The 16,296-nt window shown below is 50.7% G+C and overlaps 1 protein-coding gene across 2 annotated transcripts; it reads right to left on the bottom strand.

Annotated features, from left to right (window-relative positions):
- Positions 1–709: 709 nt before the first annotated feature.
- Positions 710–16,212, bottom strand: LOC130266084 (golgin subfamily B member 1-like). 2 transcript variants are annotated; one of them, XM_056515404.1, is made up of 8 exons: positions 16,126–16,212; positions 10,948–11,006; positions 9,960–10,031; positions 8,053–8,220; positions 6,776–6,940; positions 4,085–4,252; positions 3,067–3,231; positions 710–1,942 (listed from the first exon to the last, which is right to left on the bottom strand). In XM_056515404.1, exons 2-8 carry the CDS (start codon positions 11,003–11,005, stop codon positions 1,926–1,928), a joined length of 813 nt encoding a protein of 270 aa, XP_056371379.1. In that variant the 5' UTR covers position 11,006; positions 16,126–16,212; the 3' UTR covers positions 710–1,925. The 2 variants fall into 2 exon arrangements, with proteins under 2 accessions (XP_056371379.1, XP_056371380.1); XM_056515405.1 differs by lacking the exon at positions 3,067–3,231.
- Positions 16,213–16,296: the final 84 nt, after the last annotated feature.

The following is a 16,296-nucleotide window of genomic DNA, read 5'->3' as shown; positions in this document are numbered from 1 at the left end:
ACACAAGAAAAACTCTCCCCAGCACAAGGAAAGAACGATCTCAGATGACATAAAAACATTTTCACCAAAGTAAGTGAGGATGAACGAGCTCAGACAGTCGCTGCTGGGACGGGCAAGAAGCTTCTTTGGCAGACTCCAGAGGCAGTCTCTGATGTTCACGTCCCCATCCGGAGACGGTACAGATTTCTGAGGTGAGGAGAATAAGGAAGGGGGAGAAAAAAAAAAACAGCAGCAGCAGGAGCAGATGTAGCGGGGCAGCGGCAGCAAGCAGCAGCAGCAAGCAGAAGCAGCAAACCAGCAGCAGCAAGCCAGCAGCAGCTGCAAGCCAGCAGCAGCAAACCAGCAGCAGCTGCAAGCCAGCAAGCAGCAGCAGCAGCAACAGGCAGCTGGGGCAAGCCGGGGCTAGGGAGGAGCGGCCACAGCGGCAGGCAGCTCCGTGCAGACAGCGAGGGGGCAGGGAGAGGAGTAGACATAACACCAACCCGGGACAGTGACCCTGTAGGTCCAAGAGACCGTGGTGACACCAAGGCCTCATGGAACCAAGGAGGCCATTTTGACAATATGGACCCTAATGGAACCAAGGGTCCATTGTTATACAGCAGGGCCTCATGAAACCAAGGGGCCTTTGTGAAACTGTGCAAGGGGCATAATGGAGTCAAGGACACCACTGATACTGAAAAATCCACTGGATAGACACTTTTAAAGACAGTTTTGAGTATTTGAAAGCAGGTATTCTTTATTACAGCATGGTGGTCACTTGGGTAATCCTTCATCCAGTTGTGTGCATTGGGCATCAGGCGAACAGAGTTTTTATCACACGCACTGATTACGTATTCATTAGTTATCCCCACTTCCTTTGAATTTATTTGACACATTTGCAACCCATATCACAAGTCTTTATATGGTTCATTCGGATTTGTCTTCGACATCCAGTGTCCTTTTTAGGTGGCTGCTCCTCGACCCCTACTTTTGAGTATAGGCAATATTATTGCTTTGCATAATTTCTGCTTTGTCAGCCTTGCAGAGCTGAGGTGGCATCCTGCTTGCAATTTGTGTGACTTCTGTTTGCCTCAGCTACATCCTTTATCCATTTCTCCAAGGCTGTGCTGTTCTGTTCTACTGTCCTTGATGACAGTAAATGTTGTTCTCTTTTCCTGTCCTTGTCACAGTGCTCAACCCAAGAAGCGTGTCTGCAACCCCCTCCAACCCATGCACTTGGGGTGGGCAAGTGTTCCTGAGGGAGCAGGGATGGCACAGCCGGGCTGGACTGACCCAAGGAATGTTCCATTCCATGTCACACCATAAGCAGCAATAAACTGAGACAAGCACGGGGGAGGGGTGGAGAGGAAATTAATTTCTTTTTAAAGGCATTTTCCTTTCAGAACAGCACTTATGATGCCTAAAGTTTTAGCTTTTATATTTTTTTAGATTCTGTACTGCCTTACTGTGTGATTCTGAACTTCATATAAAATGTTTGTCTCTTCAGTTAGACAAAACAATCCTTTTCCAGCCTGAGAATCAAGGACGGCCATTACAGCCTTAGGCCAAAAAAGGATAAACAATAGTGAATTAAAGAGAGCAAACTGAGAGGGTAGGACTTTATAAAATGAAGACGTAACTGGAAAATTAACCACGATATGTAAAAGGATCAACATTTATAAAATTGTGAAGACCCGTGACCGGTCGTCCATCGTGCATTCAACTTGGGTGGAACCAGGGCCGGGCTCATGTACTGCCCAAGATGTATCATTTAAAAGTCTTTCAATAAATAACTACATTAATCCTTTAACTCTGTCTAGACTCTGTTCCAGATCAGCCTATTTAGGCATTACTGTCTCTCCTGTAATTCCTGAATCATAGTTTGAATTTGAGGAAAAAAGCTGCTGGACGACCGTCTCCATGCTGCATTCCAAAGCCCGTGCACTTTACTCCTCCTTCCTTCCTGTGAAGAAAGAACGATGTCAATGGGACACTGATGATTCCTCCTTGAACAGGAGACCAGTGATCTGACAGAGGCATGCCCAAAGGCTCTGATTTCACATCCCTGACACAGCTCAATCCTCAGGGCTCTCCTCTGGGTGGTGTTTTTGATCCTCCTTCCCCCATAGAAATCTGCACCTCACTGGAATTCTGTTTGGCAGTGAAGGCACAATCTGGAAATTGTTTTAACTTTACGCTCAGATATTTAGCAGGGAGGGGAGAAGAAATGCAAAGGAATTTTTCATCTCTTTCCAACCTTTCATTTCTGCTTTCTGCAGCCCAATAAATAGAGCTCCACCATTGAAAAGTGGGTCACAGCCTTAATTCTAAGCCCACAGTGGCTTGAGCAAGCAGGAATTTCAGGGGTTTCCCTGCCCTGCTCTGGGCTGCTCCTTGCCCTGGCTTTGCTGGCTGCAGCTGCAGCAAGAACAGGCCCCAGGGTCAGGGAAGGCCAATCCTTCCTCAGCTTTCCCTGCCCTGGGGCCAAGAGGCTGTTCCCAACACACTGTGTGTCCAGCCTGAGCCATGCCAGGGCCACAGGCTGGGGCCAGCCCGGCCACATTGCAGTCTGTGTCCGGCTGACTCCGTACCCTGCCCAGCACCAGATCCTGCAGGCACAGCTGCTCTCTGCATTCCCTGCGCTCACAGACACGGCCAGGCTCTGCCCAGGGGAGCTCCTCTCCCTGCTGATCATCAACAGGGAAACAAGGCTGATCTCACACGTGCCCCAGCATGGGACCAGCAGTGGGGGAGCGCCAGAAGGGCAGTGGGGAAAGGGACAGAGACGGGAACAGGACTCCAAGGGGGGACCCTTAGCAAGTATCAGGCAATGACAGAACTCCCAGCACACAGCCTCTGCAAGGATGGAGGACACAAGAGGCACTTGGAGCACCTGCACATGCAGAGAACACATCAGCATGGAGGTGTTTCAGGTCCATGGACCACAGAAGCTGTTCCCCTAGGAAGGACTGTCCCTGCCCATGGCCTCTGAGGAGCTGAGCAGGATGAGCTCACAGGGAGGTTAGCCTGTAGAGCAGCTTCTGCCTTCAGATGGGTGAAAGTGTGTTTGGTAATGGCTGTGCTCACCTTGGATCTCCTCCAGCATTTTTCTGAAAATCTCAAGCTCATTCTCTTTGGTCTCTGAGCATTTCAGTTTACCGAAAGTATGAGTTTGAATTCTTTGGAGGAGCAGCCACATTTCTAGCTCTATACTGGACGGCATCACCATCGGCAAGTTCTTCTCCTTTGTCCCTGTGTAAAAAGAACGATGTCACTGATGTTTCCTCCTTGAGCACGAGACCAGCTATCTGACCCAAGCATGCCCAAAGTCTCTGATTTATCCTCCCTGACACAGGGCCTCCCTTCAGGGTTCTCCTGTGGGTGGTTTTTCCTTCCTCCTTTCCCCTTAGAAATCCTCAACTCACAGGAATTCTGTTTGGCCATGAAGGCACAATCTGGAAATTGTTTTACCTTTACCCTCAGACTTTTAGCAGGGTGAGGAAAAGAAATGCAAAGCAAATTTTCATCTCTTTCCAACCTTTCATTTCTGCTTTCTGCAGCCCAATAATGAGAGCTCCACCACTGAACAGTGGCCCACAGGTTCAATTCTAAGCCCACAATGGCTTGAGCCAGCAGGAATTCCAGGGGTTTCCCTGGCCTGCTCTGGGCTGCTTCTTGCCATGGCTTTGCTGACTGCAGCTGCAGCAAGAACAGGCCCCAGAGTCAGGGAAGGCCAATCCTTCCTCAGCTTTCCCTGCCCTGGGGCCAAGATCACCAGAAGGGCAGTGGGGAAAGGGACAGAGACGGGAACAGGACTTCAAGGGGGAATCCTTAGCAAGTATCAAGCAATGAGAGAACTCCCAGCACACACCCCCTGCAAGGATGGGGGACACAAGAGGCACTTGGAGCACCTGCACATGCAGAGAACACATCAGCATGGAGGTGTTTCAGGTCCATGGACCACAGAAGCTGTTCCCCTAGGAAGGACTGTCCCTGCCCATGGCCTCTGAGGAGCTGAGCAGGATGAGCTCACAGGGTGGTTGGCCTGTAGAGCAGCTTCTGCCTTCAGATGGGTGAAAGTGTGCTTGGCAATGGTCCTGCTCACCTTGGATCTTCTCCTCCAGCTCTTCTTTGAAAACCTGAAGCTCATACTTCATGGTATCCAGACATTCATTTACATCATCTTCAATAGCCTGAATTTTTTGAGAGAGCTGTCGTTTGTTCTTCTGCAACATGTTCTCCAGGGCTAATGCAATATTCTCCACATTCATTCCTGTGAAGAAAGAACAATGTCACCAGGCCACTGATGTTTCCTCCTTGAGCAGGAGAACAGCTATGTGACACAAGCATGCCCAAAGGCTCTGATTTAACCTTTCTGACACAGGGTCTCCCTTCAGGGCTCTCCTGTGGGTGGTATCTACCTTTCTCCTGCCTCCTTAGAAATTCTCAAATTGCAGGAATTCTGTTTGGCCATGAAGCCACAATCTGGAAATGGTTTTAACTTTACCCACAAACTTTAAACCGGGTGAGGACAAGAAATGCAAAACAAATTTCCATCTCTTCCCAACCTTTCATTTCTGATTTCTGCAGACCAATAAAGAGAGCTCCACCACTGAACAGTGGCCCACAGCCTTAATTCTAAGCCCATGTGTTGGTTTCACGTGCTTGGGGGGAGGGGCTCTCCCGTCTCTGGGAGCTTCCCCTGTGAGCTGCTGGCACCAATCAGACAGTTGATTTGGTAATGGACAGCTCGGGAAACCAATGAAAAGTTATTTCACTTTCACAAATCACAGTGGATGAGGTTTGCTGGCTCTCTTTCGGCTTCCGGTCTCCGGGGGTGGTGGTGCCCGGCCGGGGGGTTGCAGCCCGGCTCTGGGCTCGGCCTGGAGTCCGGCCCGGTGCCCCGGCTTTCTGGGGGGCCCAGCTCAGCACCCTGGCTCTGCTGGGAGACCGGCGTGGGACCCCGGCCCCGGCTTGGTGGGGGGCCCGGCCCGGCCGCATGGTCCAGCCCCCCCCTCCCTGACCGCATGGCCCCGCGCGGCCCGGAGCTCCCCTTTCCACGGGGCACGGCCGAGCAGGGGGGATCGGGGAGCCAGCAAAGGCTCTCCCTTCCCCCCTTCCCTCCTCATTCTGAAAGAAGAGGCCTCCAGCTACCCATGCTGTTTCTTCACGATCTGGATACAATTGTAACTTCTTTATGCCTGGATAAGATCCTCGATTTTTCTAAGCTCTCCTGAATGGGAAGAAATAAAGCCTGGAGACTTCAAAAGTCAGCGCAATGAAGATAAAGTTCCTGATGGGAAGATATTGAAAAGATGCAAATTGATAAGTAGCTGAAAACCTTTTTGTGGGCTAAGGGGATTGTGACTTCGCTAAAATTCCTTTAAACTGTGAAATATACTTGGGGAGGTTTTGGGTGCTTGAGAAGAAGAACCTTATTTTTGCCTTGGAGAAATAGAGCTCTCTGTTCTGGGACTGAAATGTGAACAGAGACATTTAATAGAGAAAGAGATGACATTTTTGCCTCGGGGAATGAAGCTCTCTCTGTCCTGGGACTGGAATAAAGACAGAGACATTTGGGAGTGAAGGAGATGAAGAGAATCTTGTTTTTTCAGCAGCTTGCCTTTAAAAGTACTACCCCATGTGTGTAACATAACCCATTGCACAGCTCTGGAAGGACTGTGACAGAATGGGAGGAGTCATAATGTGCAATATTTTCCCGGGCGGATGTGGATTGTGAAGGTGAAGACGCCCCCTAAGCCATAACCAAAAAAGGATTTTTCTCTCTTAAGTGAACTGAACTGATTATTTGAATGTATCACTGACTGAAGTGCTCTCTGTATGTTTGTTGGTAAGAAATGTCGAATGAAGTGGAGGAGGAAACAATCTAGGGATCTTATTCTAAATATTTTTTGTGTTATTAATAAATTTCTTCTTGTACTTTTCTAAGTTTTAAGCCTACCTTGTCTCTACTCCTGGGTCCCGTCTCGAAAAGAAATTAAATATATTAAGGTTGGCAAACCCAAGTCACACTGTGACAGCCCACAATAGCTTGAGCCAGCAGGAATTCCAGATGTTTCCCTGCCCTGCTCTGGGCTGCTCCTTGCACTGGCTTTGCTGGCTGCAGCTGCAGCAAGAACAGGCCCCAGGGTCAGGGAAGGCCAACCCTTCCTCAGCTTTCCCTGCCCTGGGGCCAAGAGGCTGTTCCCAACACACTGTGTGTCCAGCCTGAGCCATGCCAGGGCCACAGGCTGGGGCCAGCCCGGCCACATTGCAGTCTGTGCCCGGCTGACTCCTTCCCCTGCCCAGCACCAGATCCTGCAGGCACAGCTGCTCTCTGCATTCCCTGCGCTCACAGACACGGCCAGGCTCTGCCCAGGGGAGCTCCTCTCCCTGCTGATCATCAACAGGGAAACAAGGTTGATCTCACACGTGCCCCAGCATGGGACCAGCAGTGGGGGAGCGCCAGAAGGGCAGTGGGGAAAGGGACAGAGACGGGAACAGGACTTCAAGGGGGGATCCTTAGCAAGTATCAAGCAATGACAGAACACCCAGTACACAGCCTCTGCAAGGATGGGGGACACAAGAGGCACTTGGAGCACCTGCACATGCAGAGAACACATCAGCATGGAGGTGTTTCAGGTCCATGGACCACAGAAGCTGTTCCCCATGGAAGGAATGTCCCTGCCCATGGCCTCTGAGGAGCTGAGCAGGATGAGCTCATAGAGTGGTTGGCCTGTAGAGCAGCTTCTGCCTTCAGATGGATAAAAGTGTGCTTGGTAATGGCTGTGCTCACCTTGGATCTTCTCCAGCTCTTCTCTGCGAACCTGAAGCTCATACTTTATGGTCATTGGCCAATCCTCTACATCTTCTTCCAGAGACTGAATTCTTTGGGAGAGCTGCAGGACATTCTTCCTCAACCTGGATTCCAGGACCCGTGCCCTTTCCTTCTCCTTCTTTCCTGTGAAGAAAGAAAACTGGGCCACTGATGTTTCCTCCTTGAGCAGGAGAGCAGTGATCTGACACAGGCATGCCCACAGGCTCTGATTTAACCTCCCTGACTCAGGGCCTCCCTTCAGGGCTCTCCTCTGGGTGGTTTTTTCCTTTCTCCTTCCCCCTTAGAAATCCGCACCTCACTGCAATTCTCTTTGGCCATGAAGACACTATCTGAAAATGGTTTTACTTTACCCTTAGACTTTTAGCAGGGAGGGGAGAAGAAACACAAATGAAATTTTCATCTCTTTCCAGCATTTCATTAGTGCACTCTGCAGCCCTATAAATAGAGCTTCACCATTGAAAAGTGGCCCACAGGCTCAATTCTAAGCCCACAGTGGCTTGAGCCAGCAGGAATTCCAGATATTTCCCTGCCCTGCTCTGGGCTGCTCCTTGCCCTGGCTTTGCTGGCTGCAGCTGCAGCAAGAACAGGCCCCAGGGTCAGGGAAGGCCAATCCTTCCTCAGCTTTCCCTGCCCTGGGGCCAAGAGGCTGTTCCCAACACACTGTGTGTCCAGCCTGAGCCATGCCAGGGCCACAGGCTGGGGCCAGCCCGGCCACATTGCAGTCTGTGCCCGGCTGACTCCTTCCCCGGCCCAGCACCAGATCCTGCAGGCACAGCTGCTCTCTGCATTCCCTGCGCTCACAGACACGGCCAGGCTCTGCCCAGGGGAGCTCCTCTCCCTGCTGATCATCAACAGGGAAACAAGGCTGATCTCACACGTGCCCCAGCATGGGACCAGAAGTGGGGGAGCGCCAGAAGGGCAGTGGGGAAAAGGAAGGAGACGGGAACAGGACTCCAAGGGGGGACCCTTAGCAAGTATCAGGCAATGACAGAACTCCCAGCACACAGCCTCTGCAAGGATGGGGGACACAAGAGGGACTTTGAGTACCTGCAGAGAACACATCAGCATGGAGGTGTTTCAGGTCCATGGACCACAGAAGCTGTTCCCCTAGGAAGGAATGTCCCTGCCCATGGCCTCTGAGGAGCTGAGCAGGATGAGCTCACAGGGTGGTTGGCCTGTAAAGCAGCTTCTGCCTGCACCTGGGTGAAAATTTTCTTGGCAATGGCCAAGCTCACCTTGGATCTTTTCCACCTCTTCTCTTACGAGCTGAACATCAGACTGTGTGGAGCCCTCCAATTCTTTGAAATCTTTAAGCAGAGCTTCCATTTTATTCTTGAGGTCCTGGAAGTCCTTGCTCATCTTGGATTCCAGATCCTTTGTGGTCTTCTCTCTCTCTCTCCTGTCTGTAGAAAAAGATTAGTGTCACTGGGAAACTGACATTTCTCCCTTGAGCGGGAGACCACTCAGTCTTTCTGGGGATGCTCATATCCTCTTTTTAAAAGTCTCTTCCTGAGGGTCTCTTAGATCTTGCTGCTGGTTGATTTTTCTTCCAGTCTCGGAAGAACTAATCGCTTCAGAGTAATTAAACACTGTGCTCAAGGTGCAATCTGGAAATGGATTCTTTTTTTCCTGTATTTCTTTGTTCAGATGTGAAACAAAAAGCTCAGACCTAGTTCCCTCACATCCTGCCTGTTCACCAACTTGTTTGCTCCAGACTTCATTTTCTTTAGATCATCCTTTCTAATTGAGCAGCCTTTGAAAAGAATTAACTCATCCCTGAAAAACAGAGATGTGGTATTCACAGGCTGATGCACCTCTGGGTACCACTTAGCACTACCCTGCCTTTCAAATCCTATTGCAACCAGAGTTTGCCCTGGGAAGGAGCCTTGGCCCCCCTACTGTAGCCCCAGTTTTCTTCCTGACATGGAGACTTTTTCTCTAAGAGCTTTTGCCTGTTGTAAGGAGTCTTGGCACTACTGAGAGCCCTTCTAACAGGGCTTGGAACTTCTGTGTTGCTGATGAGGAATACTGGGAAGAATCCCATTGCCTTCTCACAGCCCAAAGGCCTGGACATAGTGGAGAGCACAGGTCACACTAAATTCCAAGTGTTCCTTGAGGGAATGACATTCCCCTGCCAGCGTCCCAGATGGAAAGAGCAGGGGCAGGAGGACAGCTGGCTTTAAAATCCAGGGAGTGCGATCCAGCAGAGGCCAGGCTGTCCTGGTCTGTGCTGAGAACACAGCTGGAATATCTCAGCATCCTGGGATCTTGGGGTCCTGCATGGGGATGGGATGGAGAAGGGCCTGGGGAAGGGAATATAACAAAGGACTGGCTGGAGACCTTTGGAAATTGAATTTATGGACAGTGGGATTGTTTGATCTGACTGCACCGGGCTGTCATGCACAACAGACCTCTGGATCTCCTTCTTGCTTGGCAGGGTTTAGTTTCCAGGTAGTGTGGGCAAGGACTGGCAGTGACCTGCACAGAAAGGCTTTTGCCTTTTTTCCCTGTTGCTAAGCCCAGGATGAGATTCCTGGTTTAGTGCACAAAGAAAGGAAAGGAAATCCCAGAAGGGATGTGCTATGCCTTTGAAATAATTACCACTTGCAAGGAAAACCCTCTACTAGAGTAGGATGTGTCTCTGGTCAAAGAAGGTCGTCCCTCTGATCAAACTGATCCCACCCCAAAGGCCAGGCCTCCTGCTGTGCACTTCGGGAAGACACCTCCACTGGCCTCACTCCCCTCAGGGATAACACATCCCATCCCATCCCATCCCATCCCATCCCATCCCATCCCATCCCATCCCATCCCATCCCATCCCATCCCATCCCATTCCATCCCATCCCATTCCATCCCATCCCACCCCACCCCACCTCACTCCATCCCATCCCATCCCATCCCATCCCATCCCATCCCATCCCATCCCATCCCATCCCATCCCATCCCACCCCACCTCACCCATCCCATCCCATCCCACCCCACCCCACCTCACCCATCCCATCCCATCCCATCCCATCCCATCCCATCCCATCCCATCCCATCCCATCCCATCCCATCCCATCCCACCCCACCCCACCTCACCCCATCCCATCCCATGGATGGCCACAGACAAGAGCAATGGGATACATGAGTCCTCACTCACTGTATTCGTTGCATATCTTGTCGATTATCGCTACTGTGGCTTTCTCAAGCACACAGAAAGCTACTGCACCTGCTGCACATCAGGTACATATGAAAACAAAAACAGAAGGAAAATCAGGACATTAACAAGGGCCTTTCCCCAAGGAACTCCAGGACTGCACTGAGCAGGTTCTGGGGCAGAACACATCCCACAGCTGGCCCAGGAGCCATGAGGTCTTGTGGACCAGGAGCCCCACAGCAGTGCTGGGGGGTTCCTGACCCTTGGGGCCACCGAGGCTCTCCTGGGCCAGGAAGCTGCTTCAGCTGCCACAGCTCTCAGGCACCACACAGCTGCCTCAGTACCACCAGAGCACAGCCACCCTCGAGAGGGTGAGACTCTTCTGCCTCACACTCCAGGAGTGGAGAGGAACCTCCCGGGTCCCTTCACTGTCCCTTGGCACATTCATTTCAGTCTGACCCTCAAAGCTTGCTCAGGAACACCCCCTGCTAGAGTAGGACGTGTCTCTGGTCAAAGAAGGTCACCCCTCTGACCAAACTGATCCCACCCCAAAGGCCAGGCCTCCTGCTGTGCTCTGGGAGGGGTTCTGCAGGCAATGGGCTCAGGGGAGAGACCTCCACTGGCCTCACTGCTCCCAGGAATGACACGTTCCATCCCAAGGGCTCCCAAGGATGGCCACAGACAAGAGCAATGGGACACATGAGTCCACACTTACTTATGGACTCAAATTGGCCTCCTTGGAGGCCAATGCTGCCATGAACTCCTTTATTTGAGGCCATTAGGTTCACATGAGAAGAAAAAGAAAAATGAAAAGGAGGAAGCTTCACTACAGAATTTCCCTACGGATTTAAAAATGCAGTAGAGAGATTTTTGGTATATATATCCCAAAATATATTCCTTATTCTACTCAAATCTCTGATCTACTCAGGGTTTTACAATTTACTTATTTTCCCTTGCACCAGTGTCTAAATAAAAATAATAGAGCCCTTACCAATATTTAGAGCCATATCCCTCTTTCGTATCTTCTGTGTCTTTTTCTCGAGGTTCATTCTGCAATGCAAGGGAAAAGAGGGGAAAAAATCTCTGTGGAGGGCACAGGACTAGAGAAGATAACACAGTTGATAAGATGTTCTGTTGTACTCCCAGCTGGTTCCTAATGCATCTTATCTCCCCTGGAGCTCTGAGAATTCTCACAGATACACACTTCATCTTCCTTGGTCAAAGTTAAGACCTTCTGCTTTTGCAGAGTGCAGAACCTGGTGTTCAACCCCAGCCACAATTTTCCACAGAGGTAAGGGACCATTTTCCATTGCTTCAGACTCATATCTTGGCAGTTATCCTGACAAGCTATGAAGAAATCTATGGAGAAAGGATAAGTGACCTTGGCTGGCTGCCAGATGCCCATCGAACTTCTCTCACTCCCCCTCCTCAATTGGACAGGAGATTAAAGAGAGAGCTCACATAAAGCCTGGGACATCCCTCACCTGGTGCCATCATGGGCAAACCAGATTCGACTTGGGGACGATTGCTTTGCTTTCTTGGCAATTCCCAAGAGAGCAGGAAACGGAGTAACAAAGACAAAACTGAAACCCCCTCACTCCCACCCTCCCTTCCTCATGGTTGTGAACACTCCTAGTGCAGGGGCAGCTGCAGTGCCAGACGCAAGTTGAGCTCCAGGTGGGAGCTGGAGACAAGAGCCCATGTACTAACAAAGCACAACAAAGGGCACCAAGAGCAATGGCACAGCTGGGGAAAAGACACTGAGAGTCCCAGCAGGAGCTGAGGGCTCAGGAGGAAGAGCCAGAGTTGGGCCTTGGGCAAGCAGACTGTGGGGGGATAAAACTGAGGGGTTCCTTTGTTGTAGGAACAGCTCAAGCCATTCCTGTGATACTGCCCTGGGAATAAATGGCTTTATGGAATCAGACATCTGAGATTCTGCTGTGGGAAACCTGGGCTGGAACCAGGGAGGACACAGGGGCTGAGTGTGGGAGTGGGGGGTGTGGGGAGTCTAGCAGGGCCCATTGGGGCACTGGGGCCACTGCTGTGGAGGGGCTCTGGCCCCAGCACTGAACACCTCTGGTGGCTGGAGTGGGATGGCCAGAGAGCCTCGGGAATGGTCACACTGGGAAGTTTCCTTAACATCCCATTCTGCAGAGCTGGCTGCAGAAAGCACGGCCTCACTGACCCTTCCAGCAAAGCCGCCTGTCCCTTCTGACCACATCCATCAGAGCAGCAATGATGGGGTGAAGGCAGAAGCAGGGGCTGCTCAGGAGTGAGGAAAGGTCTGCTCAGGGCAAGCTCACTGCCGTGCTCTGCTCTCTCTCTCTTTCTTGCACTCCATTTCCCTGAGCTGACTACTCCTCGTGAATTTTTGTTTTCTTTGCCAAGGGCCACGTTCCAGAGAAGGAGGAGAGCCTGGACTGAATTAAGGAACCCCCTGCCAAAAACTGCTGCATGTCAAGAAAGCTTTCCTGGTGTGCAAGGGGAGTATAAGCCCAGGTGAGGAAAAGAGCTTCCCTGAGGACTGTAATAGAGAAATGCCAGCAGGGACCCAAGAGAAGTCACAGGCTGAGGCCCATGGCTGTCCCATGGGTTCACCCCAGGACTGAACCCTGCTCTATTTCCTCCCACTACCTTTTACTATTTTGCTCTGGTCTGAAAGGAAGTAAAGAATATAAATGGCATAAAACACTCAAGATTTGAGGGGTTTTCCCCTGAAAGCAGAGCAATAGAGTGATGGCTTCTTATACAGAATCAGTGAATAGATGATGTGCACATGGAGCTGTCCTGAATGTGCCTCTGCTATTGTGAACACAGACATTTACCTCAGATCACCACTCATGGAAAGATGGTTGTGCTTCCAGGAATGGTCACCCCACTTCTCACAGTCAGAGACAAATTGTTCTCTCTGTCTGTCTTTGTCCCTCTCTCATATTTTGAAGGAGCCCTGACAACAGGTTTAGACAGGGAAATTAATTTATGCAGGGCCAGATCTGCAATCCTGAGCCAAAGCTGAAGCTTTGGGGGGAAAAAAGAAAAGGAAGGGGAAAAGAGAGGAGAAGGCAGGAGAAGGAAAAAGAAAATGCAGGAAGGGGGGAAGAGAGAAGAAAGAAAAAGTACAGCCAGGAAAAAAACCAAACAAAACGAACAAATGAAAAAAAACAAAACAAAACAAAACAAAAAACCAAACCTCTCTCTTCTGCATTGTCAGTGATGTCTCTGCTGGCCAGAAACCAGAAGAGTCTGGTCAGCCAACAGAGGCACATTAACTTAGACATTCTGAATTTTGCATTGAGTCTAGTACATTAATACCAGTATTTGAGCTAAATCCACGAGGGCTGTATGAATGGAGGTGAAATTCATTATGCTTTGTTTTGGTGCTAAGGTGAGCTATTATTTTAATTCTTATATTTATATTATTAAGTTTTAGTCACTCTATGAAATAACTACTCAATAAATATTCAGACAATCTAATCAGCCAACATCAAAGAAACAAACAATTGGCCACAATACAATTGTGGCATCCATGCTCTGCCTAATCAATATGCTACTTACTTTTTACTTTTTTCCCAATAAATATGTAGCAAGAGTCACGGCCACAATTTTTGCTATCTGGTAAAAAAACTTAAATAAGTAATTAAGGCCTGAGTTGACTATTTCTTCCCTCTGTAGCAATGAATTAGGAACTGGATTAGTATCTGCAAACTGTGGGTGGGAAGGGACAATGGACTTTGAATGGGATTGCTATGAAATATTAACTTTATGGTCTCCCAACAACCATTCTTGACAGGCTCCCACCCTCTGCAGCACAGCTGGGCCTTATTGAGGCAAAGGCACTGAAAGCCCTGGGGGCTCTTCAAGCCTCAGCAGAGCCCAGTGAAGGCCCCAGGAAGGCAGCAGCATCCTTTTCCCATTCCATTCTCTCTGGCAGAACTGCACACAGCACTTGAGGGGTCAGCAGTGCCCAGACCAGGGAGTGCTCAGTGCCGGGCAGCCTTGTGAGGAGGGGGTGTCACTGCTGTATATTGCCAGCAGTGATTGCACTGGCCTTGCCCAGAGGGGCGACTGCAGGTGCAGACTGCTCTGCTGCAGATATTTCTCTTTGGGCAGTCACACCTTTTGTTGCTGGTTTTGCTGTTGCAGACACTGATATTTTTGGGAAATCCCACCAGCACGTGAAGGACAGCTGGGGGATTCCCACCCCAGCCACCCACCGGTGCAGTGGTTCCTGCCTGGCACAGCTCCCCTGTCGCTGGGCAGGTGTGGTGTAAATGTGCTGGGCAGGGGGTTCAAACCCTTCCCCTGGCTGTGCTCCTCTCACACAGCCCAGGGTGCTGCTGGCTTTGCTGCTGGCTCATGTGCTCACCTCCCATGTGCTGCCTTTTCACCCTGGAGCTCGGCCAGCTCAGCCAAGAGCCCCAGCAGATGGGTGTTTTACTCGTGGCTTCCTGGAAAGACCATTCCTGCCCGTGGGAGAGGCTGCCCTGCAGGGCCTATCACATTTCCTGGGCTCCTTCACCCTTCAGAGCTTCTTCTCCTGCCACCACCTGGTTCAGCACCCCGAGTTCATCAAAGTCTTCTCCTCTGCAGCCCCAGCTCTGGGCTTTGCTGCTGGCCTCAGTCCCTGCCCCTCGGTGCCTGGGACCCCACTAATTCCTGGTTGTGGCAGCCCAGGCTGGCACTGATGAGCAGATTCCTGACCAGCTCTTCCCTCTGGGCCAGGACCAGGCCCCCATGAGCATCCCCCTGTTCCCCTACCAGGCAGCTCTGCTGAGCCATCATTCCACGATCCCCCACGCTGTGGGAACCCTTTGCCTTGCCTGGCCCTGAATGCCAGGGCAGTTGCCATTCCCCATGGGAACCTGCTCACTGGCCTGGACACCCCTCCAGGTTGCCCACAGAGCATTTCTGCCAGCCCTCCCTGAAACTCCCAAGGAGTTTCTAAACTGCCAAGACAGTGTCCCCGCTTTCTGACCCCTCCACTGCTCACTCACACAAGTCAGCTTAACCTTTGAGGATCTCCAGGCATGCCAGCTGCTCCTCACACCTCCCATCCTCATCCTCCCTGACACTCCCTCTGGCAGAGCTTCTCCCCTCCCACTGCATTCCACCAGCACTCAGGCATGTTAGGGATGTTTTTGGCTCAGAAAAAAATGATGTGGGCCGCTTTTGAGCTCAAAATAAGCAATTTTGGGTTGTTAGGAGCACAGAAACTCCCACTCAGGAGCATTTGGGCTAAGAAACTGCAAGTTTGGGAGCTTTGGATTCAGAAATAGTGATTTAGGGAGCTTTGGGGTCCCAAACACTGATTTAGAGAGACTGGGGGCTCTGAACAAGCCCAAATTTTAGGCAGCATTGGGGTTGAAAAACACCAATCTAGAGAGCACTTGGCTCAAAACCACTGCTTTGGGGAACTTCTGGCCTCAGGAAATCCCATCTAGGCAGCTTTTCAGCTCAGAATTCCAATTTAGGGATCTTTTGGCCCCAGAAACACATTTAAGGAATTGCAGTACTCAAAAAGGGATGTCAGGAAGCTTTGAGGGTCAGGAAAAGCAACTTGGGGAGCTTCAAGGCTCAGAAACATCAATTTAATGAGTTTTAGGTCTCCGAAAAATCAATGTCCAGAGACTTTGGGCTCAAAAGCAGAAATTTAGGATACTTTTGGGGCGAGCAATTCCACTTCAAGGTGCTTTTGGCCTCAAAAATAGCCATCTGGGGAACTTCACAAGGGAGAATGCATAAGCTTTAGGAGCACTGGGGCTCATAAATACCCACCTGGGGAGTTTTTGGGACCTGAAACAGCATTTGTGTTCAGAAATACTGATTTAGGGAGCACTGTGGGGCTCTTAAACACCGGTTCAGGAACACACAGGTTCTGAGAAATGCTGATTTGGGGAGTTCAAGACTGAGAAAAAACATCATATTAGGAGCCTTGGGAATCAGGGAGAGTGATTTGGGGATATTTTCAGATCAGAAAGAGCGATTTAAAGCGCTTTAGGGCTCCAAAAACCCCCCAATTTAAGCAGATTTCGGGCTCTGTAGTCCCCATTTAGAGAGCTTTGGAGCTCCAAATCAGTGATCTAGGGAGCTTTTGGGTTCAGAAGTGTCAGTTTCTGGAGCAGAAGGAGCAACCCGTGGGGAAACACAGGAGCAAGGGGCTGGTGCTTACCTGGACAAGGCTGGGAAGGAGCAGCTCCGCACCAGGGTGTGAGCAGCAGGGTGAGAGCACCAGGGGGCTCGTCCCGGTTATATCTCACCTCCCTGCTCCCATTCCCACCCCCACGGGCTCCTCCCGCCTCCCCCCAGCACCTCATTTCTCGGTTTTACACCGATTTCCCGT

Source organism: Oenanthe melanoleuca, unplaced genomic scaffold (genome assembly GCF_029582105.1).
Source record: "Oenanthe melanoleuca isolate GR-GAL-2019-014 unplaced genomic scaffold, OMel1.0 S001, whole genome shotgun sequence".
Classification (NCBI taxonomy): domain Eukaryota; kingdom Metazoa; phylum Chordata; class Aves; order Passeriformes; family Muscicapidae; genus Oenanthe; species Oenanthe melanoleuca.
The sequence above is the reverse complement of the archived record's forward strand: the minus strand, read 5'-3'. Positions and strand labels throughout refer to the sequence as shown.

What these genes read in the sequence shown, in the direction of transcription:
- LOC130266084 (XM_056515404.1), bottom strand. Translation starts at nt 11,005, where the DNA reads ATGAACCTCGAGAAAAAGACACAGAAGATACGAAAGAGGGATATGGCT. An exon ending in CAAGATATGCAACGAATACA is followed by an intron (nt 8,221 to 9,959) that starts GTGAGTGAGGAC and finishes CTTTTTCTACAG; the next exon opens with ACAGGAGAGAGAGAGAGAAG. An exon ending in GCTGGAGGAGAAGATCCAAG is followed by an intron (nt 3,232 to 4,084) that starts GTGAGCAGGACC and finishes CTTTTTACACAG; the next exon opens with GGACAAAGGAGAAGAACTTG.